The 27,072-nt window shown below is 40.6% G+C and overlaps 1 protein-coding gene across 1 annotated transcript in view; it reads right to left on the reverse strand.

The window, feature by feature from the left end:
* The window catches only part of RSU1 (Ras suppressor protein 1), a 200,971-nt gene that overhangs the window by 90,239 nt on the left and 83,660 nt on the right, over positions 1-27,072 (reverse strand). Inside the window, exon 8 of the mRNA XM_081553626.1 lies at positions 6,296-6,428. Coding sequence (XP_081409752.1) covers positions 6,296-6,428 — 133 coding nt within the window. The remainder of the gene's footprint in view (positions 1-6,295; positions 6,429-27,072) is intronic.

The following is a 27,072-nucleotide window of genomic DNA, read 5'->3' on the forward strand; positions in this document are numbered from 1 at the left end:
TAAATTGATACTGTAATACATCATATTGTACATTACAGTTGCACAAGACAGGTTGAAGGCAGGCTTGAGAGGCAATATACAAGGAAGGAGGAGATGCACAGTGAGGGGAAGAGACAGACATGATTGTTTTGCTCTTTAAAATCACGCATAAAAGTCTCTTGTGGCATAAGGATCAGAGCAAACATCACTCTTTTCGCCTTGATGGAGCAGTTATGTTTTTTCTCATTTGCCTCTCTAAATTTATTTGCGACTCTTTCATGATAACTGTCCTAGTCGTGAAATAAAGTGCAAAAAGACTGACAGAACCTCAGCTCATTGGTCAAACATGATCCCACAGTGTCCACCCAGCACAAAGTAGCTAAGGAGTGATTGCCTCACAGGACCAGAGAATGAACGTGCAGACTTTGACAGAGTCTTTTCCGAAGTCTGCATTTGCATCTAAGGCACGTCAGAGTGAAAGACATTTCAGCACACCTATAAAATGGGGTTTCCTGGACACTTTCAGAAATTCCAACTTAGCCTCCTGAAGCTGGTTTCCAAACCCTGGCAGAGTTTACCTTTGACCTTTACAGCTTAAGGGGATGGAGGTTCCCTACTGCACCCTCCCAGGCTCCATGTCCACTGGACATGTCAAATGGGCAGCACTGTCCACTTAAAAAACTGAACTGTTTTGCATGAGCTATAAAATTATAGGAAAGCTTCAAAAGGCATGTACATACTTTATACAATGAAGAGATGGACATGCATGAAGAAAAAGGAAAAATACTAATGATCTCTGAAGTACATCTCAGTAACAGTGCTAAACAATGTAAAAAGCAGACAAGTTAAACTCCTTTTAAATGTAAATTACAGTAAGCAATCTATCAAAAATGGAAGAGAAAAAGAACTGTCCTGCACTCTACCTCACAGTCTGTTTTCTTTCTTAAGAGGGGAGAGATAAATTTACTAGGGCAATTAATAGCTCATGGCTGTACAAAGAAAAGAGATGATGGACCAAGTCAAAGACCAAGGTTGATGTTATGTCCTGTCCTGACCTAACTCAGTGGAATTAACATTTGTCAACTCCTTATACTGGTAACATACTAGCTGGAGAAAAAGGAATGATATGTAATTCTCATCATTGAAAGTTAACATGAAATAAGGGATGTGACATGGTACCATCCAAAACACAATGTATTTTATGGGTTTCCTTTTTCTCTTTTGTATTTCTTAGCAAGGTTTGTTAAATGAACACATTTGCATGCAAATAGGTCCAGAAATGTCAAAAGTTTGAATCATATTTTGTATTATGGAGGAAATGTGAGAATCCATTTATTAACCTAAAGAAAGAACCACAATCACACATGTAGCATCTATAAAGGAAATATAAATTACCAGGAGCATGATACACAGTCAGCTTTTAAAAACAAAAACAATCTTTATGTCTGAAGGCTTTAGTTAGGAAAAATTGGTTCTTCTTTTTCATGTCTAATGTAAAGAAATACTGTGCTTCTCTGGCTTAGGTAGAGCTATTTTCAGATACAGTAATAAAAGAGAGAAGTATTTGTCTTCTTGCATATCTATTGTCACTACATAAAAGAAGTCCACTAACTGCCAGCAAGGTCCTGGCAGATTAACCCTCTCCTCCAGCCTTCTGTGATATTTATAAAACCATCTGCTCGTTCGGTGCATCCATTTTTACACTTCACCCGAAAAATAATGTTTGCAGAGTTTTATTAGACAGGATTTCCTTCTGCAAAGGGCTGTCTTAAATAAATGGGATCACCTATTAAGTTCAAAATTTTTTAGCCTTTTGGTAGACCAGCTGTATCTATTATGTAAGGACCTTCTAAGGCAGCAGCTATTACAGGATACAGTACTTAAGAAAGCCCAGGTATGGCTATTCTCAGACAGTAAAGAATCTGCCTGCCGATGCATGACACACCAGTTTGCAGGTTTGATCCCTGGGTCAGGAAGATCTCCTGAGAAGGAAACGGCAACACACTTCAGTCTTCTTGCCTGGGAAATCCAATGGGCAGAGGAGCCTGGCAGGCTACAGTCCATGGGGTTGAAAAGAGTCGGACATGACTTAGCAACTAAACAATAACAGCATGGTCACTCTAGCCTCTAATAGGTTTGCCCAAGGTACAGAACAAAAGAAGACATTACTTTGTTTTAATTGTACAAGTAAAACAGCTTGAGAAACAATATGAAGCAGAATCGAAGTCCTTATTCCTCTTTACAAACTCAAGAGGATGATTTGTTTTGCTAGATTTCCAAGGGAAGAGAAATTTGCCTGCATTTTCCCATCAATGCCCACCACGCTCCAAGCACTGCTTGGTTAAAATGTTTCCGTTAAGTAACCTGAATAATAGTATGAATGTCTTTGTATGGGACTGAAAAACAAAACAGAAAAGCAAGTGAGTGTGGCACCTTTCGATGGACAGCAAAGAAAGTCACAAGACAGGAAGAATGACGGGGAAGGAGCTTTTGAGTTATGCCAGCCTGGAAATGAGGCTTTAGGACTGCCAGGCATTACAAATTGCAGCCTTCATGAGAATGCCTGTTTTCCAAATGTCGCTTTCAACCGACACCGTTTCCGCTTAACATTTGTCAAACCTCTTCTTTTGTTAAGAGTTAACGTGTCAGCTTTTAAAATGGCTTGCAGTTTCCATCCACCTTCCTTGATGGAAATGTGAAAAGTGTGAGTTACTCCCTTTCACAAAGAATCTTGTCAAGGATCCTGACTCCAATCTGACTTCTCCTCTCGGCGACCAAGAAAAAAAAAATAAATAAATAAAAATCTGCGTCCTGGAAGCTTAACAAGCGGTGACGATCTAATCATAATTCTGCACAGAAACAGAAGTTACTCGACAATAGCCTGAAAACGCTAACGCACTTGTAGGGTTTAAGCATCAACATCCAGAAGGAGCCAACTCCTTTGACAGAGGGAATAAGTGACAACGAGCGGGCAACGCAATGACACCAGCCAATATGTTCCCTTTGCTGAAAGTACAATAAATGAACAAAGAGGAAGCTCCATCTGAGGAATCATCAGGATGCGATGAATGCCCCAAATGTACCCCCAAAACAACCTGAAGAATCGCCTCTCAGCACTCTCCCAGCCCACACCTGCCCACAACCCCTCCTGTTCCATGCTCATCCACTTAAATCCCTGCCAAGTATTTTAATCCCTCCTAAACACTGAGTTCCCTGCTTTATTTCAAACATCCATGTCACCTCTTGGAGTCTGTTAGAGTCTGGAAATCAGATAATTCATCTTCCCTGGACTGTCGCTGCTCGAGACTCGGAAGGCCTCTTAGGATGCGCTGGGAACAGGAAGGTCACCTTGAACCTCAACCAGGGACACGAAGGGAAATGAGATGAGCTGGTGAGTTCTTAATGCTCTCATTTAGGTAATGGGTCGATTGGTTAGAAAGGGGAGGGAAAAAAAAAGGAGATCCACTGGTATTTTAAGTGCCAGAATATAAAATTAAAATACGCTTTTATGACAGGCTAAAGATCAATATATATAAAAAAAGGATTTTTTAATTGGAAGGGGTGTAAGTGACTTATATAAAAAGAGATGAGGAAGTGAAGATTAGAAACTACAGGTTTTAGAATAAAGGATCTAAGACTAAGGTACCAAATGAGACATTTGCCTTGTTTAAAAAAATATCGGTGTAACATATAAACTGCCTCCGTGCAAGTCATCACATGTACAGCTTTACAAAAGCAGCCAAATATCTGCTAATTAGATTTATTTTTTCAGAGAGTTGAGAAATCCTATAAGTCCTCTAATTATGAGGTGACTGCTTAAAAAAAAAGAATTAAGTTTGATTTCTAGTTACATGAGGATATACAAACATATACTTATTCTTCTAAAAGAGGACCTTAAATTGTAAAAATCAGTAAAACATAGTGATGGCATTTTTGCACAAGTATATTTTTTTAAAAAACAGACTGAGCGTTTGAGGCAGTGTCTTACTTGGTTCACAGTCCATGTTTCTGGCTAGTATGTTGATCAAGGAATGAAGGTCACTGCTCCACTGGGAGAACAGGAGGGCAGAAAGCTGGGATACAGAAAGTGGTTAACATTCTTCTCTTTCCCAAGGAGGAGAGAAGGGAAGAACTGTAAGAGAATTCACTTTAGGGAGGTCCCTGCTCCCAGGAGTTTAATGTCAAGGGCATTCTCCCAGCAGAGGCGCACATACTCCTCTCAAATCAGTGAACAGAGTACTGACTGGTACCCCTACAAAGGGGACAATGGCTCTCCCATGCCTCCCTAAGCTTTTTCATGTTGATTTAACTGGACAAAAGATAACAAAATTCTCCAAGAGGAAACCATGTAAAAAATAAGCCAGTGGGCAAACAGGTTAGATTACTCTGATCCTCCAATATAAAATGCTATTGAAACAGACAAGAATATATACATTAAACATGTCATGGACTAAGTGGATCACAGATTCCCTCTCAAATAAAGTATCAATAAATTCAGTCACCACCTCTCCTTTATCCAGAATCCTAACGACGTTCAAATAAACAGAAATTGCTTGTAATAGCACATAATGGTGATTAATTGCCTAATGACTCTAATGTACTCAAAATCCATACATTCACAATGTAATCTCTTAAAAATTAAATTAAAATTAGAAGCACTTTCCTATGCACTGTATTCTAATTCTCTGTAAATTCTAAATTAGTGTGTTAGTGTAAATTCTAAATTAGGGTAGATTTAAAAAATCATTAACCAGAATAAACAACAGAGTATTTCCCCCAATTCTGGATTAATAGTAGCTTATTTATTTTTTGGTAGTTATTATGTACAATGTTTTTCTAATAGTACAACACCCTACAAACCAAAGCACTGCATAACCTTCAGTTCAGTAATGAAACATTAGAGGCTAGTCTAAAACTGATGCTTGCAATGATTAAGAATTTAAGAGAAACCAAATGAACAATAAACAGCTAATTTGCAATTATACTTTCACACATTTTCATGATGAACTAGACAAATTTCCAACCATGAGCCATGTTCATTTTTTAAATAAAAACTATGTATGTATAATAATTGCTCATATCTATGTAGTTCATGAAACAATAACACACACCCTACACATCTCTCATTTTATTCTTTAGTAAGTCTTATGACATAAGATAAATATTAAGATGTCAAAAAAAATGTTAAGGTATCATCTTAAAAGAAATCTAAACCATGCTTCAAGTTGCATTCACATACAAGGATATGCGTCATTTTGGCAATTTTAGTTTATTTTGCTTGAATATCATTGTTCTTTCACAGTTTACCTTCTCTGTGATTCTGTCTGCTGGAAATATACCAAAAGGAGTTCCAGATGTGTAACCAGGAACATGGCAGCATGAGGACTCGTACTACCAGAACCACCACTGGCCATTCATGGGCCAGGACTCTGCCCTGTCAGTTAAATCTGACCCACGGTTCCAACACAGATTCAGAGAAAGCCGTGTTGAGCTGGGGGTGCAGGGGATAGCTCTGATACTCAAGACAAAAAAAGGGAGACTCCAAACTGACTGCAGCCTTTAATGATCCCCGAGGTCTTCTCTAAGAGTTGGGATGTTAAATTCTCACAAGTTGGTACTGGACACAAAAACAGATTAAACTTGACTATGAATTGTTTCAAGTCTTTTGCAACTGCTTAAAACTAGAAGTGGCTAGATTACAGCATTAGAGGGTCACTGAAGCACTGAGAGAAATGATCACTTCAATTTGGGGGTGGCGAGTGGGAGGAGCAGAAAATAATAACACAAGACGCCGTAACAACAGAGCAGGTGGAGGTGGTAGAATTCCTTCTCACCTGAACATACTGAGGAAAAGAGAGGCGGGAATACTTGGGTGTTAATGCTGGACCCCCCAGGGGTGCCCTGGACCAGAGGGAAGGACTTGAGAGATTTTGATGCTGTGACTTAAGCCAGCTGATCCCTCCTCGTTTTCTGCCTTTTCTCTTAGATTAAAGAACAGAATGATGCTTTCTTAGTATGCTCTACTGATTTTATAAATAGACCACTTAACAATTTCGTTCACAACATTTGTTATTCTCTGCATTCAAAGGAGAAAAGAATATGTTCTGATCTTAATGTGTCTGGTGAATTTCCTTAGTGCCATGCATATTCAGCCAGTTTAATACTTTAAAAGATTTCTAAACAAAACTGGTACAAGTTTCCTTTGACAATGTGAATGAAAAATAATCTATAAATAAAGACAACGTGTGGTTGTTAAACTGGCATAATTACAATTACTAAAAAACCAGTCGATTTCAGAAAATCACAGTCTACTTACTATTTGTACGTCTCAGAGCGGATGTATTCAAAAACATGGGACACGCCAAGCTGGAACTGGTCAGCGATAGGGGTAACCCAGGGATTGTTCTCTGCTTTGAATATCTGCTTCTGACCAGTTAAATCCAAGTTTCCTAAAAAGATGGAGAGAAAAAAAAATGAAGGTCATCTAACCAACAGAAGTCAAATTCAAGAAGTAATTCATGCCCAGTAACCAGAGCACAACTTTAAGCATCTTCTGAGTCATTTGTTGTAAAAATATTTAGCCCAAGTCATTGCTGGTCTACAAGCCATGTCAGTGATTGCATACTGATGCAAGAAATTATGAAGGAAGGGAAGGCGATAAGGAGAGAGGGGAGAGGGAGTAGAAGAAAGAGGTAAGAAGGAAGTAAATTTGGAAGGAATTCATACAAATGTAGCATGTGCTTCATTTTTTCCAGTATTTGCTAAAGGAACAAAAACGGCCTTCCAGGATTGAGAGAACCCTTAACATCAGGACATTCTCCAATCGCACCTTGACAGTGTGCATCACCATCTGTCCAGTAAGACTGAAACCTGATCCAGTCAACACCACTTTTCATCAAAGCAGGACACAAGTGAAGATGAGACCACGCCCATGTAACACTACTACTGCCTCACTCGGGTAGCATAGGCACATCTCAGAGTCAGCAGTAAACGCATCTCAATAACATGGTTAAGGGTAGAAATGCACACATATATATCCTACCTAGTCACAAATTACCTGTAAAAAGCATTTCCTCCTTTGATTCTCCAGCAATCCCTAAAGTCAGTAATTGACATCACTTTACAGGTAAGAAAAAAACACAGAAACTCGGAGAAATTGAGTAATATCTCTAAGAACAGAAAATGTCAGAGTAGGGATTTGAAACTAAGCCTTCTGACTCCAAATCTCTCATATAGTTCTACAGTGTTTGGTGACGCTAACAGGTTATGCGTCAATCTAGAGCAACCAAACATGAGCTAATGAAGGTAGCCAGCATCTGGGTACCATGCGTTGATGGATCAGTTGATTTTTTATATATGTTTTTCTGTTTGGTATATTTGAAAATGGAAAAGGAAGTGTGAGAAAGAGCTTCAAAGAACATGCTTGCTTACGAGAGAGAGAGACAGAGACCTTACATAGCAGAGCTGCGTGTGTTTAAGGCAGTCAGCTGGCTCACCAACATCCTTGCCCTGAAAGTCCTACTGAAGAAGTCCATTTTCAGACCCCTGGTCTACAGTCTAAGGTTTCTGAACAAAGACACCTAGCAATTATTCTTTACAGGACACAACCCAAGTACCATTCCTTTCCTGTTCTGAGGCTCCAACTGCCAATTTTGTCATAATAAATAACTTCAGGATATGGAAAACATATTCTAAGGACGCAAGCATTGCACAAAGTACATCATTTCCCAGCTACTCTGAACTTCAGAAATGAGAAGAAAACGTATACTAGGACAGTGATGTAGTTATTTCTTCTAAAAACAAAAGAAATGATGATACTTGGAATCTGCCTTCTTTTTGTTATATTGACGGACCTTGTTGTATCACACTTCACTTTATTGTGCTCTGCACATATTAACTACATTTTTTATAAAGTGAAGGTTGTGGCCACCTCACATCCAGCAAGTCTGTCGGTGCCATTCTTCCAACATCATTTGCTTACTTTGTGTCTCTGGGTCACACTGTGGTAATTCTTCCCATATTTTAAGTCTTTTTATCATTATTATTTATGTTATGGTGATCTGTGATCAGTGATTTTTTGATGTTACTACTACACGTCACTGAAGGCTCAGAGGATGGTCAGCAGTTTTTATCAGTAAGAAAATTTTAATATTTATTTTTGGCTGCACTGGGTCTCGGTTGCCGTGCACGGGCTTTCTCTAGCAGCGGTGAGCGGGGTCTCCTCTCTAGACGCGGTGTGCAGGCTTCTGATTGCATGGCTTCTCTCGGTGCCGAGCACAGGCTCCAGAGCTCATGGGTTTCAGTACCTGTGGCTTGTGGGCGCTAGAGCTCGGGCTCAGCAGTTGTGGCGCATGGGCTGAGTTATAGCATGTGGGATCTTCCTGGACCAGCGATGGACCCGGCAATGGCACGTGGATTCTTGACCAATGAACCACCAGTGAAGTCCGTCAGTAAGAAATTTTTAATTAGGTATGTACATTTTCGGGCTTCCCAGGTAGCTCAGCTGGTAAAGGATCCATCTGCAATGCAGAGAGACCCCAGTTCAATTCCTGGGTCAGGAAGATCCCCTGGAGAAGAGACAGGCTACCCATTCCAGTATTTTTGTCCTTCCCTGGTGGCTCACATAGTAAAGAATCTGCCTACAATGCGGGAGACCTGAGTTTGATCCCTGGGTTGGGAAGATCCCCTGGAGAAGGGCATGGCAACCCACTCCAGTATTCTTGCCTGGAGAATCCCATGGACAGAGGAGCCTGGCAGGCTACGGGTCACAAAGAGTCAGACACAGCTGAGCGACTAAGCACAGCACACAGCACGTGTACATTTTTAGACGTGGTGCTATTGCACAATTAACAGACTACATATAGTATAAATAAAATTTTTATATGCAGTGGGAAACCAACAAACTTGAGTAATCTGCTTTATTGTGATATTTGCTTTATTGAGATGGTCTGAAGTGCAAACTACAGTTATCTCAGAGGGGTGCCTGAATGAACTTGAAGCTATTCAGAACAATAGAGGAAAAACAGACCAACGGGAAAGTGATCCCTGTTTCATAAAATGCTTTTAAAGAAAACAGGTATTATGAAATAGTAAGAGGGTAATCCATCATGATATTTCCAAAGCTATTTAAAATCTGCTGGTTAAGTACAAAAATAAGCAGATACATTTCTCTCCAAGATTATCAATATTGTCAATTTCCTCATCTTAATGGTTAAACATCATTAGTCAGATATTAAATCACTTGGGAAATTAATGGGCTTTATTCTCTACACTGTGAGTCAGAAAACTGCTTGGGATTAAGTGGAAATTCAAATGTTGCACATATTGGGTTTAGCCAAGTATCCTACAAAGGTGTAACAGTGCTGGCAGTGGACTGCTGTTCATATACTTTGCTTTTATCTTTACTAGGACAGGAGACAAGTTTTTCAACTTCCCAAGAATCAAACTGATTGCTTGTTTAAATTTTGCTATAATTCTCCTTTCCTCATTTGCTATACCCTGTGTCCTCCTGTCCATATCATTGTCTCATTAATCCTTTTTCTCCAATTTCCACATTTCCTAAAAATGAATAGAACAGAAGTTTCTGTGGAAAGTCTTCCATTTACAAACAAGTCTGTATTTCTGAAGTGTCATGTTTAAGTTTTTAAAATATTTTTCGGCTGTGCCACTTGGCATGTGGGATCTTAGTTCCCTGACCAGGGACTGAACACGAGCCCCCCTGCATTGGAAGCTCCGAGTCCTAATCACTGGACCACCAGGGAAGTTCCTGAAGTATCATGTTTTAAATGCACAGTATATTATGTTGTGCCGTGTCCTCAGGCAGCACGGTCACTGAGGGAAGGGCCGAGCGACCAGGTGACAATAACCACAGGGCAGAAATCCTCTAAAAAGTTGGGTAGTTACTAGAGGTAAAAGCCTCTTTCTTAAAACATTTACCTAATTGACAGCCTACGCTTACCCAATATCCTCTTCCTGCCTCTGAGCTCTGCCCACTGACATTATCATGGAATCAACTGTGAAAAGAAATAATCAATGAGACCTTTGGAAAAAATATGTCTTCTAAAATGGGTAACCAAAAAAAAAAAATCCATGAAAAGCAAAAATTACATAAAGATGTGAACCAATTCCTAAGCAAAGCAGACTTCCCTGATAGAGGTGGCTCTGCTCTAAATATCTTTCTTCCTCATCCCCCCAAATTGGTTAGTCTAACGAAAAATACAGTCTAACTTCTCCATGGGTAGAGTGTATCTGACGAACAAGCCTCCTGGACTCTGTCATTCACACATTACCATGAACTAACTCAACTGGACTGCTTTCCTATTTAACCTCTGGTTCAGATGGGTATCACAGCAATATGACTTTAAAAAAAAAAAAAAAAACTCTGAGGAAGAAGGAGGGTGGAAAGAGAAGTAGCTGTGTCTGGAGCACAGAGGATTTCTTGGCTTGCTGTATTTTCAAGGCTCTGGGTCAGTGTGAGAGCAATGTGGACCAGGGAAAGAGTTTCGGAAGGACCCCACAGACAAGCCTCAGTTTTTCCAAATTTGCCCAGGGGAGCAGGAGAGGAAGAGGACTCTCTTCTTTCCTAGACTGCGTTACCAGCTCCCTCCCACCCAGGTGCAGGGTTTGCCTGAGACAGACTGGGTTCTGGGGCCATTTGCTGCAAGACTTCCACCTAGATATACCTCTTCTCAGCAATGAAATACAAAGAAACTATATGGGACTAAAAGTAAGTGTGTGCAAGCGCAGCTGGGGCAAACATGGACAAAAGATACAAAAGACCAAAAAAGCCCTATTGCCACTTCTAAAGAGCCTGGATCAAAAACTAGGTATTGGCAACTGCAAAAGCAGGGTACTGTGCACCCTACCTTGCACTCAATACTACCTAAGTGATGGGCAAACCATCTAAGCCACCCCTCCAGCCCCATCCTTGGACACACTCCTGTCTTCACCCCATATAAGGAACCAGCTCCCTCACCCCTGGGGAGTGAGCAAGGGAGCCTATCACCTGTTCTGGCTCCTCCCTGCTGCAACAGGAGCCCGGATAAAGCCTTGCCTGAATTTGTCTGGCCTCTAGTCAGTTTCTATTGATTGGGGAAGGACACGAACCCTGATCGGCACCATGCCCACTAATCCAAACGCACAGGTATGTTACGAACAGGTTTTAATGGATCATCCTTGAAATCAGCATACAGGTACAGGAAAGAACAGCCTGTACTCTCCTACCATCATCCTACAAACCTGCTTTCCAATGTACTTGGTCTCATGTTCACTTAGTAACATCCTCTGACTAAGCCTGCAGTCTTTTTAATGGTAATCCTCTAAAAATAATGTACTAAAGTTCGATGCTCCCTGGTTGCCATATATGGAAAACAGACCTGGGGGAATAACGTCAAGAAAGGTCAGCTCTGTACCCTGGGCCCTCTCGTCTGAGGCCTCGAACCCTCCAGAGAGCTGTCAGTCCCTAGCTATGTCTTTATTTAAGCACTATCAATGGAGACACAAGAGGCAGAGGATGACGCTAATGATGCCTGCTAACTGGAGCATGCAGGAACTGCGGGATGCAAGCTGGACGTGGTTGATTCGGGGAAGAGGAATCTAATACTGATGAAAGTCGGAGTACACAGAACGGACCAGAGGCTGCTCGTGAGCATTTTCATTTCTATCACTTCAAACTCATCTGTGCACTCTAGCTGGGGGAGGGGGAGGCTGGAGGGATGGAGTTACCCTCCCCCACCCCCATTTATTTACCTTAGTGTCAAACAATCCTCAGTCAGATTTAATACCAAACTTCAGATTCACAGGTGCTTCATGGAATACTGGAACTGGGAAGCCTAGCAGAAAAGCATGATTCATGTTCACTGACATGGGTGTATGTGTGTGTGTAGGGTGGGTAGGACCACACGGTAGCTTTGTGGCGGATGCTATGCTTTTTTCTTAACAAAGAACCACGAAACCCATGTTTCAGGTCCACAGCACACCTTAAAGCAGGCAACTATTACAGATGAGAGAGATGGAAACCACACGAGCCAGAGCCAGCACCAGCACCGACTCTATGAGCTGTAAGCAGACTCGGTGGAAGGGGACGCTTGTTTTATTTTCTGAGTTAATGTTACTGGAGGAGGATGAAGTACCTGCTTCGGTGCAGCTGCGATCCTCCCAGCCAGCTCGGTGTCTCTCACGTTCTCACCTCCCTCTGAACGAATGCAGCAATTTCAGAAGAGGGTTAAGATAATTAGAAGAAAGCTCAGCCATCATCCCACGTGAAAAGCTGACACCTGGCTCCTGAGGGCCTGGCAACAAGTTCCTCCGACCTCAGCCAAGCTCATCCATCAGCTGTCTGAGGCAGGTTCCCTCTGCAGTAATAACATGCAGGGAGCATCTCAGCGCCCCGTCAGTCAGGCTGCGGGAGCCCTAACTTTCCGCATGCTTGGCTGCTCCAGTTAGGAGTCCTCGCCCATCTCCTTTATTAGAAGCCTGAGCAGCGCTCGGGTGCTGTTCTAACAAGGATCAGGCGGCAGGATTAAGCACTGTGACAAAGAGGATCTAATAAGCTAGAAAGGGGTGCACCCGCAGACACGCTGGCTGCTTCCCAGACACATATTCCCTCCGTTCGCTCTCGGGTGGGGAGGTTCGGGCCACATGGGAAACCAGCCCACGCCGTGATGAGTGGTGACCCTCTGACCAGCGCTGCCCTTAAGATCATCTGTCACTCACAGGCTGCTTCTGCAACTGCAAATTGGATTTTCCATTTTATTACCTGCGAAGGAACCACATGTGCTTCATTCCAGAGCCTCGAGTACAGCAGCTCTGCCATGCCATGTATTTTGTAAAGGCTAAAGCGTGGAAAACAAGCATTCCCCTCTCTAGTGATACATGTGATTGGATGCTACAGGCCTTGTGGCCCCATTGATAAGCAGACTTGTTTGCACGTATAGAAATGAGTTGTTTTCATAATCCTACTGATAAGAATTCTTCCTGACTACTCTAAATCCTGAAACGCATGGCCAGCAACAATGTTTATTGCATACTAAGCAATCAAGGCAACCTGGGCGAATTTTTCACATCATTCCCTTCCTCCCTAATTCCAAAATCCTGCAGAACACTTTTTAAATGAGTGCATCTTCACAGCCAGGCTCCCTCGCTCACGAAACTCTAAGGCCATCATCTAACAAGGTATAACAAGGTAAAACTAGCAAACTGTGGCTGATGCGGTACTCTATCATCAGCATACTGGATATGCCCAAACCCAGGAAACTGATTCACTGCTGAAGCGGTCTAGATGGGACATTATGACAGCTAAGAGATCACCTCTGCTCTGCAGTGAATCCACACACAGGAGCTAACCACAAACGACTCCAGCTCAAAATAAAAGCGACATTTAGGGCTGCTCCAAATATAAACAGATATCCTACATGTAAATCCCTAAGCTTATTACTATGTAAGAGGTTTCTAATTACAGAATTGCATGATGACAGCTGGAGATGGAAAGTTTCTATCTCCTTCACTTCTTCAGCAACAAATTTATTGAATGGAAAATGATCATGAGGCTTATAAAATCATGCTTACATTGGAATAATAAATGTTTGCTATAATAAAACACTGGAAACAACCAGAATGTTCACCAATAGGTGAGAAGCAGAATAACATCGCTACTCAATGAAATGTTATCTGGTTATTAAAACGAATGACAAAGACTTGTATGTTTTGACTTAGAAAGAGATCTACATCCTAATTTTTAAAAATTCAGGGTATACTAAGTTTGTTATGATTTCATTTCTAAAAAAAGTATAGAAGAAAGAAATCTCATATTAGGTATATGAGGAAATGTTTATGTGAAAAAGAGAGAAGAGAAGGACACATATCAAATTGTTAATATGGGTTTTCCCAAAGAGGGGAAATGAAGGTAGGGAAGGGATTGGAACTCATAGAATAAAGGGTAAATTGTTTATTTTCTTTCTCAAGAACTCCATGTGATTACAAGTATGAATTATTTTTACAATTAAATAAGAACAAGGTGAATGAAAAGGATATCATCAAAAATAATTCAAAATACAAGACGGATGCTAATTAGCACAAAGGCAGTGCCTTTTATTTAAAATGGCATCATCCCACTGCAGGGAACAGCCTGATGGTCTGCTAAGCCCTAACTGGATTGAGAAGCAGGGTCTGAGGCTGCTGCTTTTTCTGGGCATCATCGATGCAGTCCAAGTAGGCTGGAATGTCTCATGACAGCTCTCAAATTTATTCTGCGGGGAATTCGAGGCCACACTGTCATTCTGGCAATTGTCTGCTTAGCCTTCTGGGAACACATTTTTAAAACAGGCATTTAGTTCTCTTAATACATATGATGCACTGCTGCTTTGTGAAACATACTAAAACTGTGCCTCTTCGGATCTAGTCAAGGGAAGCATATAATTTAAATGAAAGAGAATTTTTAAAAAGCCCAACACCCTGCCAAATGGCGTCAACAATAGCGGCCTCCGGTTTATGTGTGTATTGTGTGGAGGAGTCCAGAAGCCCTTTTAAAGAATGAAGAAAAATATCACTTTACAGTTTTCCCCAGTGCAATTCTTGGCCACGTGACATCTGTGTTCCAGGTTAAGATGGACTAGAAAAGGGTCTCTCAGTCGCTGGTAAATACAATTCCCCATCAACAGAGCCATGGGCATCCTCAGGGCTCACCACCATCACTGCTTTATTCAGCAAGTCCCTGTCCATGGAGGTTCAATGAATAACTCATATTGTAAACCTGGCCTTTGTGTAGGATTTCCCCATTATTTTTCTAAAGGTGGGAGAAAAAAACCTTACTTTTGCTTAACAGATTTCCCTTTTATTGTTTATGTAACATCAGGAAGCATATTCTTTTTTTAAAAAAAATATTTATTTATATATTTAGCTGTGCTAGGTCTTAAGTTGCATCATGTGGGATCTAGAGCTCCCTGACCAGGGATTGAACTTGGGCCCCGGCGGCATTGGGAGCACTGGATCTTAGCCACTGGACCACTAGGGAAGTTCCCAGGAACTATATTCTACAGCCCAGGGGGTCTGGCTCTGGATGCCACGTACCATTCACTGGCTTTCCGACCAAATGACCTTGGGTAAATCCCTGTGTTTTCTGAGCTTCAGTTTCCTCATCTGCCAAGTGGGGATAATGATACCAATTGACAGGATGGTGGACAGGAGCTCAAAGGTGTACAAAGTCATTCTCTACCCTGGGAAGCACTACATCAATATAAAATACTCTTCATTATTATGTTATGCAAAATTTGCAAAAGAGAGAAAAATGTATACTGGAAAACAATTTGCCTAAAACAGAGATTCACTCAGGGAATTCATCTCCTGAAAGTTAAAGTCGTTCAGTCGTGTCCAACTCTTTGCAACCCCATGGACTATACAGTCCATGGAATTCTCTAGGCCAGAATACTGGAGTGGGTAGCCTTTCCCTTCTCCAGAGGATCTTTCCAACCCAGGGATTGAACCCAGGTCTCCCACATTGCAGGCAGATTCTTTACCAGCTGAGCCACAAGGGAAGCCCTAGAATACTGGAGTGGGTAGCCTATCCCTTCTCCAGCAGATCTTCCTGACACAGGAATCGAACTGGGGTCTCCTGCATTACATCTCCTGAAACAGAATGCAAAATAAACATACATTTGCCTGGAAGTACTCTTTCAAGGAAAGGGCCCCCAAGTTCATAAACTTCTCAAAGGTCTGTGATCAAGAGTAGGGCCATGGGGCTTCCGTGGTGGCTCAGTGCTAAAGAATTGCCTGCCAATGCAGGAGACATGGGTTCGATCCTTGATCCAGGAAGATCCCACATGCCGTGAAGCAACTAACCCTGCATGTCACAAACACTGAGCCTAGGAGCTGCAACTACTGAGCCCACATGCTGCAACCACTGAAGTGTCTGCACCCTAGAGCCTGTGCTCTGCAACAAGAGAAGCCACCACAATGAGAAGCCCGTGCACCAAAACTAGAGAATAGCCCCTGCTTGCTGCAACTAGAGAAAAGCCCATGCAGCAAAGAAACCCAGCACAGCTAAAAATAAAATAAAAATAAGTGAGATTAAAAACAAAACAAAAAGTAGGGCCAACAAAAAATTTAGGAATGCTGATTTCATTCCCTAGAAGACTGAAGGGTGGCAGTCTGCAGCACCCTATGAAGGTCAGGTCCCAGAGCTCATTAGGTCGTTCAGCGCCCTCCCAGCCCTCACCATCCTTCCATTGAAGTCCCCCAGTTCAAGGACAGTGTTCTGATTGCCTGGGAAGTTGGAAATGTAAGCACCAATGAAAAGCCCCAGTTACCCCAGAGACCCCAAGGAGACATCCCTGAATATCAACAACATAAACTAAATAAATGGATGTTCAAGGAGTAAGTTCCAGCAATCACAACTTCTCATAAGATCAATAAAGGTATCATACCCTTCGGTAATCTATTCCAAGTACAGATGTGTAAGAATTCTGAAACTGAAACCAACTATCTTATTTTATGAAAAGCAACATGATGTGAGTGGAGGAAAGAACTGATTGCAAAAGAAGTCAGCACATATGTGGAATCTAGAAAAATGGTACAGATGAACTTATCTGCCAAACAGAAACAGACACAGAGGTGTGGAGAACAAATTTATGGACACCAAGGATGGAAGGGAAGGTGGGATAAATTGGGAGATTGGGATTGACACATATACACTACTATGTATGAAGCAGATAAAACTAATGACAACCTCCTGTATAGCACAGGGAACTCAGTACTGTGGTGACCTAAATGGGAAGGAAATCCAAAAAAGAGGTAATATATGTATCATACAGCTGATTCACTTTGCTGTACAGCAGAAACCAACACAATGTTGTAAAGCAACTATATTCCAATAAAAATTAATAAAAAATATTAAAAGAAGTCAGTACATTTGGGTTCAACTCTTATGTCTCTCATTAACTACTCATATATTCTTGAACGTCATTGAAGCACTCAACTTTGGTTTCCTCATTTGTGAAAGAATAATATCAGGTCTGATAAGTTCTAAGATTCCTTCCCAGTGTAAAACTCAACTAAATTTTTTAAAGGAATTCTCAAGATTCAAAAAAAATTTGTATTTATATCAAAGGATGGATGTTAACTAAACATATCATGGTAATCATTTATAATATATGTAAGTCAAATCAGTATGCTGTAAACTTTACACAGTGCTGTATGTCTATTATATCTCAAAGTTTGAAAAAAAGAAAAAATTATGCTAAGGATACACAGATATTCACAGAGATTTATGAATACAAAATTTCATTTATGCTGCTTGTGCTCCTCCAGAACATCTGGAAACAACACAAATAACTAAAGAGTTGGTTAATATATTACGAGACACTCTTAGGATGGCATAGTATGTCATCATATGGTTAAAAACGATTTCAAATAAAATTTAATTACATGGGGTAATGGTCATGACACAACATTGGAGGTTGAAATGTAGGCTATAAAACCCACATCCGATGATCGTATGTTTAAAAAAAAGTTTATATACATATGTGTAGGAAAAAGACTAGAAGAATGTACACACATGTGCATACACATAAAGAGAAAAGACTTCTTTCTTCTTAATAGTGGTTATTTCTGAAGGGGAAGATAACCCTTTACTGTGCTTCCCAGTTATTCTAAAGCAGTGATTCTCAGACTTGAATGGGCATCAAAATTTCCTGGAGGCCTTGGGAAAGCCTCCAGAGTTTCTGACTTAGGAGGACCTGGATGAAACCCAAAGTTTACATTTCTAACAAGTCCTTAGGCTTCCCCGGTAGCTCAAATTGTAAAGAATCTGCCTGCAATGCAGAGGACTCAGGTTCGATCCTTGGATCGGGAAGATCTCCTAGAGAAGGGAATGGCAAGCCACTCCAGTATTCTTGCCTGGAGAATGCCATGGACAGAGGAGCCTGGTGGGCTACAGTCCATAGGGTCCCAAAGAATTGGACAAGACTGAGCGACTAATACTTTCACTTTAGGGTACGATGATGTCTGCTCTAGGGACCATACTTAGCAAAAGTTTCCGTTTATTTAAAATAATAAAAAAATGTAAGCAATCAAATGTTTTTAAAAGCTCAAATAAAGCAGCCCCCAAATATTAAATCTATTTAGAGTACTAAAAAAAAATCTGAATTTTCAGATACCACTACCAGTTCTATTAAGATGTTAAAAAAAAAAAGAGCTTCCATAAAGTAGTGAATGCTAACATTAGTATCATCTGCATCATAATTATAATAGCAATTAACTATGCACCAAGTGTTGCTTCAGGAGCTCCACATTATTTCAAGGAGTAACAACAACTGTGCATGGAAAAGTATCACTATTATCTCATTTAAAGAAGAGACAACTAACATTCGGGGAGGCTGAGCCCCATATTCAAGGTGGGATTCAAAGGCCTGGCTATCTGACTCTTTAAAAGCCCTTGGTGTTCCCAGTACAGGACACTTAAAACATTTTCCTCTTCCTGCAAAAAGGTACTGAGGTGTTGCTGGAAAAGTCAACAATGTGACATGGTTTAAAGAACAATGAGAGAAACAGAAAAACATCCCTTACCTCTCTCACAGGGTCTAGAATCCTATCATCAGAACCACAATCTAGAATTATCACTGTTACCTCTAGGAACTTTGTATCTAAATTAAGATACCCGGGCAGAGGAATGTGTTTGGCTGATACGCTTTCATTAATATGACAGTGAATATTTTCAACAGACCTTGTTAATATAGAGCATGCACTTTCCTATTCAAGAGTCAGAAAACAAGGCTAAGGGTTTTCGGTTGTTTTTTTTTTTTTTTGGCTTAAATTGATCATGTATTTTTTTAAATTAATTTTTGATGGAGTATAGTTGCTTTACAATGTTGTATTAGTTTCAGGTGTACAGCAAAGTGAATGAGCTATACATATACGTGTACCTACTCTGTTTTAGACTCTTTTCCTGTAAAGGTCATTACAGAGTATCGAGTAGAATTCTCTGTGCTATAAGGTAGGTCCTTATTAGTTATCTGTTTTATATTTAGTACTGTGTATATGTCAACCCCACTCTCCCAATTTATTCCTCCCCTGTTCTCCCTTGGTAACCGTAAGTTTGTTTTCTACATCTGTGACTCTATTTCTATTTTGTAAATAGGTTCATCTGTACCATTTTTTTTTTTCAAGACTCCACATGTAAGTGATATCATATGGTATTTGTCTTTTTTAAAAAGAATAAAATCTTGTGTAATTATACACTGAACAAATCACTATTTTAAAAATAATAACATTTCATTAAGTTGGAATTGTTGAAGAAAATCACTACGTGCTTCAGAGAACTGAAATTATCCTGGGAAATTCTGATCAGAGAAAAACGGTGAACAGGTCTGAATCTGGGTGAGGCATTCCAGACAAGCCAACCGGGGCAGATCACAGGTGGTGTGTACCAGGGCCAGGGAGTGGATATTGGTATATTTCAATCTTTTTTTTTTTTTCTGGCAAGGCTTTCCTGGGGCCCCTGCTGCAACTGGGGACAGTGAGAACAATCAACAGATTCCCTTGCTTGTTGGCTCCCCAAGGGGTGGGGCAAGCTTGTTCCTCACATGGGCCGAGGGTAAGGGTGTGTCCAGGGGTCAGGCTAGAGGCTTGACTTAGGTGTTCTGCCCACCTCTTAGGTGGTTTTGAATGCAGGGGGCATGCGTAGTACCCTGCTTTTGCTCCAGGCTCCTCAAAAGTGGCAGCTGGGTTTTTGGTCTCTTCGGATCTTTATCATTTAAAAGGAAACATCTATACTACTACAAAGAAATAGCCATGACTCATATTTTACAATCGTCAGGGCTGAGTCAAAGCACCTCTGAGGGTCTCACATGTCTCCAACAGTTTCAAAAGGCTGCCCTCTAGGGAAGGAAGCGGGTGGAAGGCAAGGAGATTATACCCCTGTCTCTCCCATCTCTCACCACTTTCTGAACACCATGATATCTGCACCAAATGACAACACTGGAAACGGGTAGCCCCCAGATCTGAGGCTCCTTCCTTTTAACCCAACATCTGTAACTGCACTTGGGAGATTCCATGTGTACAGATATGCTCACTAACTGACATAAAGAATCTGACCACACTCTGGTGGTCCAGTGGCTAAGACTCCGTGCTCCCAATGCAGGGGGCTTGGTTTGATTCCTAGTCAGGGAACTAGATCCCACACGCTGCAACTAAGATCTGACATGGTAATAAATATTAAATAATTAAGTAACAAATATTAAAAAAGAATCTGACCACAATCGAGATGCACATACAACTGGAGAACACATTAATGGAAGTTTGCAGGGTATGAAGGGTTGGTGGAGATGGAATCTCAAACATATCCAGATGTGTATCAAATTTTCATTTCCAAATTATGTAAGAAGTGGAAATGACATTAGTTCACAGGAGATAAAAGGTCAAATACAGGCTGATTCAATCAGTACAAATATGATCACTTAATCTTAATAATTACCGTTTTAATCACCTTCCCAAATGGCAACAACTTAGAGTTTTAATGTTTAAACTTAAAAACAGTTGTTTAAAAAGCAGAGTAATTTTTCAGCCAATAGGACTGATGCTGAAGTTTAAATGTCACTGAAATACATGCCTAGGCATTTGCTCCTATGGAAGTATGAAATGAAATTAACTTTATTTTTTATTTATATATAAATACCTTTGAATCCAATTTTATTAAAGGTTAAGTAAGGGATCAGCCTACTACACAGAACCTAAACTTAAGTTATATGTAAAAATGGCTTGTTTCAGCTTTGCTTCTCACTCCGGAGCTTATATTTTTATTACTTTGGTGCCATGTGTTACACTCTCTGCAGAGGCTGTAGATGGTAAGAGTGCAGATATTACGCCACATAAAATATGTACTAAGATAATTAAGAACTGTGAGTGACACAAATGTTAAATCTACATGAATAAAACTGCAACAACTGTAACTCAATTTCCAGTGAATTCAAAATTATTCATGCTAAAGAAAAGGCAAATGTGTTTCAGGTTATACATTAACAATCCATTTTAATCTGTTTTGATGAAACTTCTTTTCCCGTAAGTTTAGCAACTGTAGCTCAGAAGAAAGATGCAATGGGGAAAAAAAAACCCACAACTATGCAAAAGCAGTGTTTCAATTTGTGCAAATACATACATACACATGCATGCACATATACACATATTCACCTACTTGAGGACTTCAGAAATAGGATAAAAGCAAAAACTACATATTCTAGCAGAAAAGACATAGTAGAATATAAAGTAGAAAAAACCTGATGATTCTATTTTGTTTTTAGTGTTATTCTTTTTTTTTTTTAATTGGGGTATAGTTGCTTTATAATGTTGTATTAGTTTTTGCTGTTTCTAACTTTTATAACCATTTACTTTCTTTCAGTATAAGTGATAAAAGGCAAGTAAGTATCCCAAACTACTATAAACAAGAGTACTTTCTAGTCTAGTGCTAATCCAGAGTCAAGCCCAGGCCACAGACATAAACTAATACAATTAAAAACTTTAACATTAAAGTTTAAGAAAAATCAAAGCAAAATAACTGTATAACTCAAGAGATAAAAGTACCAGCCTCCTGAGGATCTTAGAAAATTTACCAGACTTGGTATATTTCACGTGTGAAAAAGCATGAACTATAAATAACAGAGAGAAAACGGAGTTTTGCCACAATTTGGGATTTGGGTGAGCATGATGACATCATGAATTGGTTTCCAGTATTTTTGGAAAGCCAACTGTCTTGGGTTAAAAATACGAAATACTGTCACAGTTAAACAATAAAAAAGGAACGAACGTACTATAATACTCTAACTCAAGGGAAAAAACAATCCACAAATACAAAATCGTTTTTTAACATGTGAAGCTGTTACAGTGACTCAACCTGGTTACAAGACAGAGCTCAAATGAGCCAATCCAGGTCCTGGCAATTCTAAACAACTTCTCTTATTGCTACTGGTTTATACAGTGTTGTTAATCCCAAAATCCCAGCTTGCTGGCAAATTTCAGAGTATCCCGATATTCCTCCTCCTCATCATCATAAAAAATTGTGAGATAAAGGAGAAATAGAATTAATATATTTTCAAATGTAAGAGTTGTTTTAAAGATTAATGACATCCTTACAGAGTAAACAAATTTATATATGCCTTTGTATACATTACTAACTTTTTTTAAAGATGTTTTTTGTTGCTGATGTGGACCATTTTTAGAGTCTTTATTGAATTTGTTACGTTATTATTTCCATTATATGTTTTGGCTTCTTGGCCATGAGGCATGTCATATCTTAGGTCCCCAACTAGGGTTTGAACCCATTCCTCCTGCACTGGAAGGCAAAGCCTTAACCACTGGACAACCAGGGAAGTCCCCACACTTATCATTTCACTTAATCTTCATGATCTGGAGACCTTAAGAGTTGTTCAAAAAGGAAAAAGGTTTTGTCTGGCCGTAATTTGACATCAGCATATAAGAACAAACGGTGACTTACTGCTTAATCAACAGCCAGGTCCCCCTAGCTGACAATGTAAACGTGAAGCAGTAAATGGTGATGTCTAGCATAAATACACTAGGCTTGCACAGTGCTCAAAACTATGGCCTTAAATTTTTAAACAACTGACCTTTAAAAATGGTATCACACAAAATCACTTACAGGACATCTAGAGGTACTTTCCATCAAACGATGTGTGATTTACTTGCAACGATCCAAACGTGCTATGTTCTTGCTTCTGCACCTACGTAAACGCCTTCTCCCCTGTGCTTCCTGGTAAAATGCAATGTGCTCAGTATCACCTCTTCAGAGAAGCCTGCCTGGATTTCCCCACTGAAAGTTGATCCCTATGATTTTTCACTGTCACAGCACCTGATTGCTTGTTCTGCAGTGCTTACTACAGTTTATAATTATTTCTTTCGCCAAACTGTTTCCATCTCAGTATCCCTCATTAAACAGGATGGGAATTTTGTCTTACTCATTTTGCTTTCTCAGGTGTCTGGTTCAGGATAGAGGTGTCCTTCTCAAATAGGATGAGGCTCCATATCCCTCTAAGGGTGTCTATCGTATGACCAAAAGGGAAAGGGCTTTAAAAACAACTGCACACTTGTTGATCTACATCTCACCCAGCCCCCACCACAGATACTGATAACCCACCCCGACCCCACCCCACCCCCGCCTCCTGGTAGGGCAGTAATGACACACATTAGAGATGTGACTGAGCTGAATACAGAACTGATGCTTGGGAGGGGCAGAGAGCAAAGACTGAAAGCACTGCAGCCAGCACACAAAGGCAGGTCAACCTGGCAGACTGTTAAGTGTTTCTTTTCAGAAAGCACAATTCAATTTCACCCTATCAGAAAAATAAAAGGAAAAGGATTGGGAACTTTCCTGGCTCCAGTGGTTAAGAATCCATCTTGCAATGCAGGGGACATAGGTTCCATTCCTGGTTGGGGAACTAAGATCTCACAAGGCACTGAGCAGCTAAGCCTGCACGCCACAACTAGAGAGTCTGTATGCTATAACAAAAGATCCCACATGACACAACTAAGACCTGATGTAGCCCAATAAATAAACAAAAATTTTTTAAAAAAGAAAAATGCTCAGCTTAAGTAATAAACTACTAACTCAGAAATGGGGGAAATGCTGTTTTTGCATGTACAGACCACAGACTAGATGCTCTTATGCATGTGCTCATAAAGGAACATGTAAACTGAGAAGGTGCCTGATACTTAAGGAAACTGAGGTTCAGAGACTATGCCACTCTTTCCCAAAGGCCACAGAGCCAGAAAATGGTAGCACTGAGATTCAAACCAAGCTCTGCTCCTTCCTACGTGCCATGGACAACAGTAAGAAAGGATCTATTTGTTTGCTCATTTCTTTCCTCTCAATTCCTCCTCATTCTTCATTCTTCCCTTCTCTTCCCTTTTAAAGAAAAAGGACAGTGATGATGATAAATGTACTCTGATGTGCACTGGGATCAGGGCCACTGGCTGGTTATGCCTAAAAGAGCACATACCCATGATAATAATATAAAATATACAGTTTATCATGCAAAATTTCCTACACACACACACAACCTGCAGATAGCAAACTGGCTTTTAGGAGTCATTTCACTTGCTACTGCATTAGTCTGCTAGGGCTGCCATAATCCTACATCACAGACTGGGCAGCTTAACAGAAATCAGTATTCTCCCAGTTCTAGAAGCTGGAAGTCTAAAACCCAGGTGTCAGCAGACGTGGTTTTTCCTGAGGCTCCTCTCCTTGGCTTGCAGATGAATGCCTTCTCGCTGTGTCCTCATATGGCCTTTCCTCTTGGGAGCACAACCCTCTCTGTGTCCAAACTTGCTCTTCTGATAAGGACATCAGTCAAATTAGATTAGGGCCCTCCTAAGGGCCTCGTTTTAACTTAATCACCTCTTTAAAGGCCCTGAAGTGAAGTGATCGCTCAGTCATGTCCGACTCTTTGCAATCTCATGGACTATACAGTTCATGGAATTCTCCAGGCCAGAACACTGGAGTGGGTAGCCTTTCCCTTCTCCAGGGGATCTTCCCAACCCAGGGATCGAACCCAGGTCTCCTGCACTGCAGATGGATTCTTTACCAGTTGAGCCACAAGGGAAGCCCAAGAATACTGGAGTGGGTAGCCTATCCCTTCTACAGCAGATCTTCCCAACCCAGGAATCGAACCAAGGTGTCCTGCATTGCAGGTGGATTCTTGACCAACTGAGGTATCAGGGGTATCTCTAAATTATATTCTCTCTAAGGCCCTATCTCTAACCAAAGTCATGCTCTAAGGTACTGGGTTTAGGGCTTTAAAAGATGAATTTTTAGTTAGGACCCAATTCAGCCCAAAGCAGCCATTATCTTCACTTTCTTAACAGCTGAGTAATTGGAGCAGCACAAAGTTTGCCCTACATCTCTGTTTCTGATTAATCATAAATTCCCTGGTGGTTCAGATGGTAAAGAATCCACCTGCAGGAGACCTGGGTTCGATCCCTGGGTTGGGAAGATTCCCCTGGAGAAAGGAATGGCTACACACTCCAGTATTCCTGCCTGGAGAATTCCATGGACAGAGGAGGCTAGTGGGCTACAGTCCATGGGGTCACAAAGAGTTGGACACGATTGAGTGACTAACACTTTCAATTTCAAATGTTTACAGAAGAGCCAAATAGACGACAGAAGTTAGAGGAAATTAAGGTCTCGAGCAAGAGCATATGACTTATACATAACTTAAAGTACTGTATACTTATATATATAACTTACTATAGTAATTGACATAATTTGAGTTAGGGGAGTAAAGTGCATGGCAATCTGACTCTATCATTCTTTGTGTTTTCAACTACAGGTATCATATTGATAGATCAGTAAGAGAAGGAGATAATCACAGAGAAAAGTTAAGTTTCTCTTTAATTATATAATATCCAGTATTCTGTCATCCTTTAGATAAAATAGTTTGTCAAGAATGCTGGTGTCACTTTAAATTTTCAAACTGTGTAAACTCTTTTTTTTTATGAGAACACTAGGAATATTAGAGGATAATTTAGGAAGATAAAATTTTATTTCTTATTTTTTTTAGTTTTTTTAAAAATTCATTTATTTGGCTGCATTGGGTCTTAGTTGTGGCATGTGAACTCTTAGATGCGGCATGCATAATCTAGTTCCCTGACCAGGGTCGGGACCTGGGCCCCCTGCACTGAAAACCTGAAGTCTTAGCAGGGAAGTCCCTGTGTATACTCTTTAAGGAAGGACCTTTTCTTTGTTAGGGCTCAGTCTTCAGTTGTCATGCTGGCACCAAATCAGACATCACAGAACAAAGGGCACCTTCCTCAAGCGCAGGGATGCAGAGAAGCAGGGGTTCTGATGGCAGGTTTCAGATGCTTTCTGATGATCAACAATAATATTAAGTTCCTGCCTGAAGGCAGCATCCAATAATTCTCCATTCCCTGGTGTTAAAAACCTACAAGGGAACATTAAGCTAGCCTCATACCACCATGGACACCCCTGGTTAAAGCACTCTTCTGAGATTATCAGCTTCAAAGAAGCAAGGGTGGCAGTTATCAGGGCTAAAGCAGGACAGAAGAGAGACAAACCTGCAAAAAGATGGACACAGTAGGGTGTAGACATGGTGCTGGAGGGCGGGGGCAGATGGGGCAAAACGAAATGGCACCAAAAGGAAGCTGAAAGTCGATCCACTGCACTCCCATCGCAGCAAATCTCTATCAGCCTTAGATTTTAAAAGTACTTAACTCCTAAGGTCACTGCTGAGACATTCAGCTAAGCAAGATGGAGTTGAAGCATTTCTGTGTGTTCCCCTTCCTTAAAATCCACTGGGATATTTAAAATAGATGACTAATGAGGACCTACTGTATAGCTCAGGGAACACTGCTCAGTGCTCTGTGGTGACCTAAATGGGAAGAAAATCCAAAAAAGAGGGGATACATGTATATATATAGCTGATTCACTTTGCTGTACAGCAGAAACTAACACAATATTGTAAAGCAACTATACTCCAATAAAAATTAATTTTAAAAAACCCACTGGGAGAAGGGAAAGAACAATTTCTTAAATGAAACAAGTGAAACATCACAATCTCATATCATGAACTCTGATGAACAGTAGCTGGTTTCAGGGAAATTCAGTAGCAAAAGAGGAGGAACACTGGTAGCTGACACATAGCTTCTCAGAATTCCAGTGTGATACAAGTGTTTCTAACCATCCTAAAAGCCCCATCAAGCAAGCCTATGTTGAAGTGCTCATATCTAAGCATAAGTGTTTGCTGGGAGCAAAGGAAACCAGTGAGTATGCCCAGAGAAACTCAATTTCACCGCAAACAACTAGAGGAGCTGACGGGTGAGCACCTTTTCTATGTGAGCAGGGAAGCGAGGAGAGTGAGAGGGTGCACTGGGGCCACACCAGCACCCAGAGTCTCTAATTCCACCACCAGCCCCGAATGGGGAGGGTGTAAAAAGGGAGAGGAGTTTTGTCTTAGCAAATACATAACTCAAATGAGAAATGGGGCTGAAGCTGGATAATTCATAAAACAGGAGAAATAAAAATGAATGAAATATAGCTATATGCAACAATATGGATCAATCTCAAGACATAATGTCAAG

The sequence above is a fragment of the Giraffa tippelskirchi genome, chromosome 13 (assembly GCF_054371585.1).
Source record: "Giraffa tippelskirchi isolate mGirTip1 chromosome 13, T2T-mGirTip1v1.2.pri, whole genome shotgun sequence".
Lineage (NCBI taxonomy): Eukaryota > Metazoa > Chordata > Mammalia > Artiodactyla > Giraffidae > Giraffa > Giraffa tippelskirchi.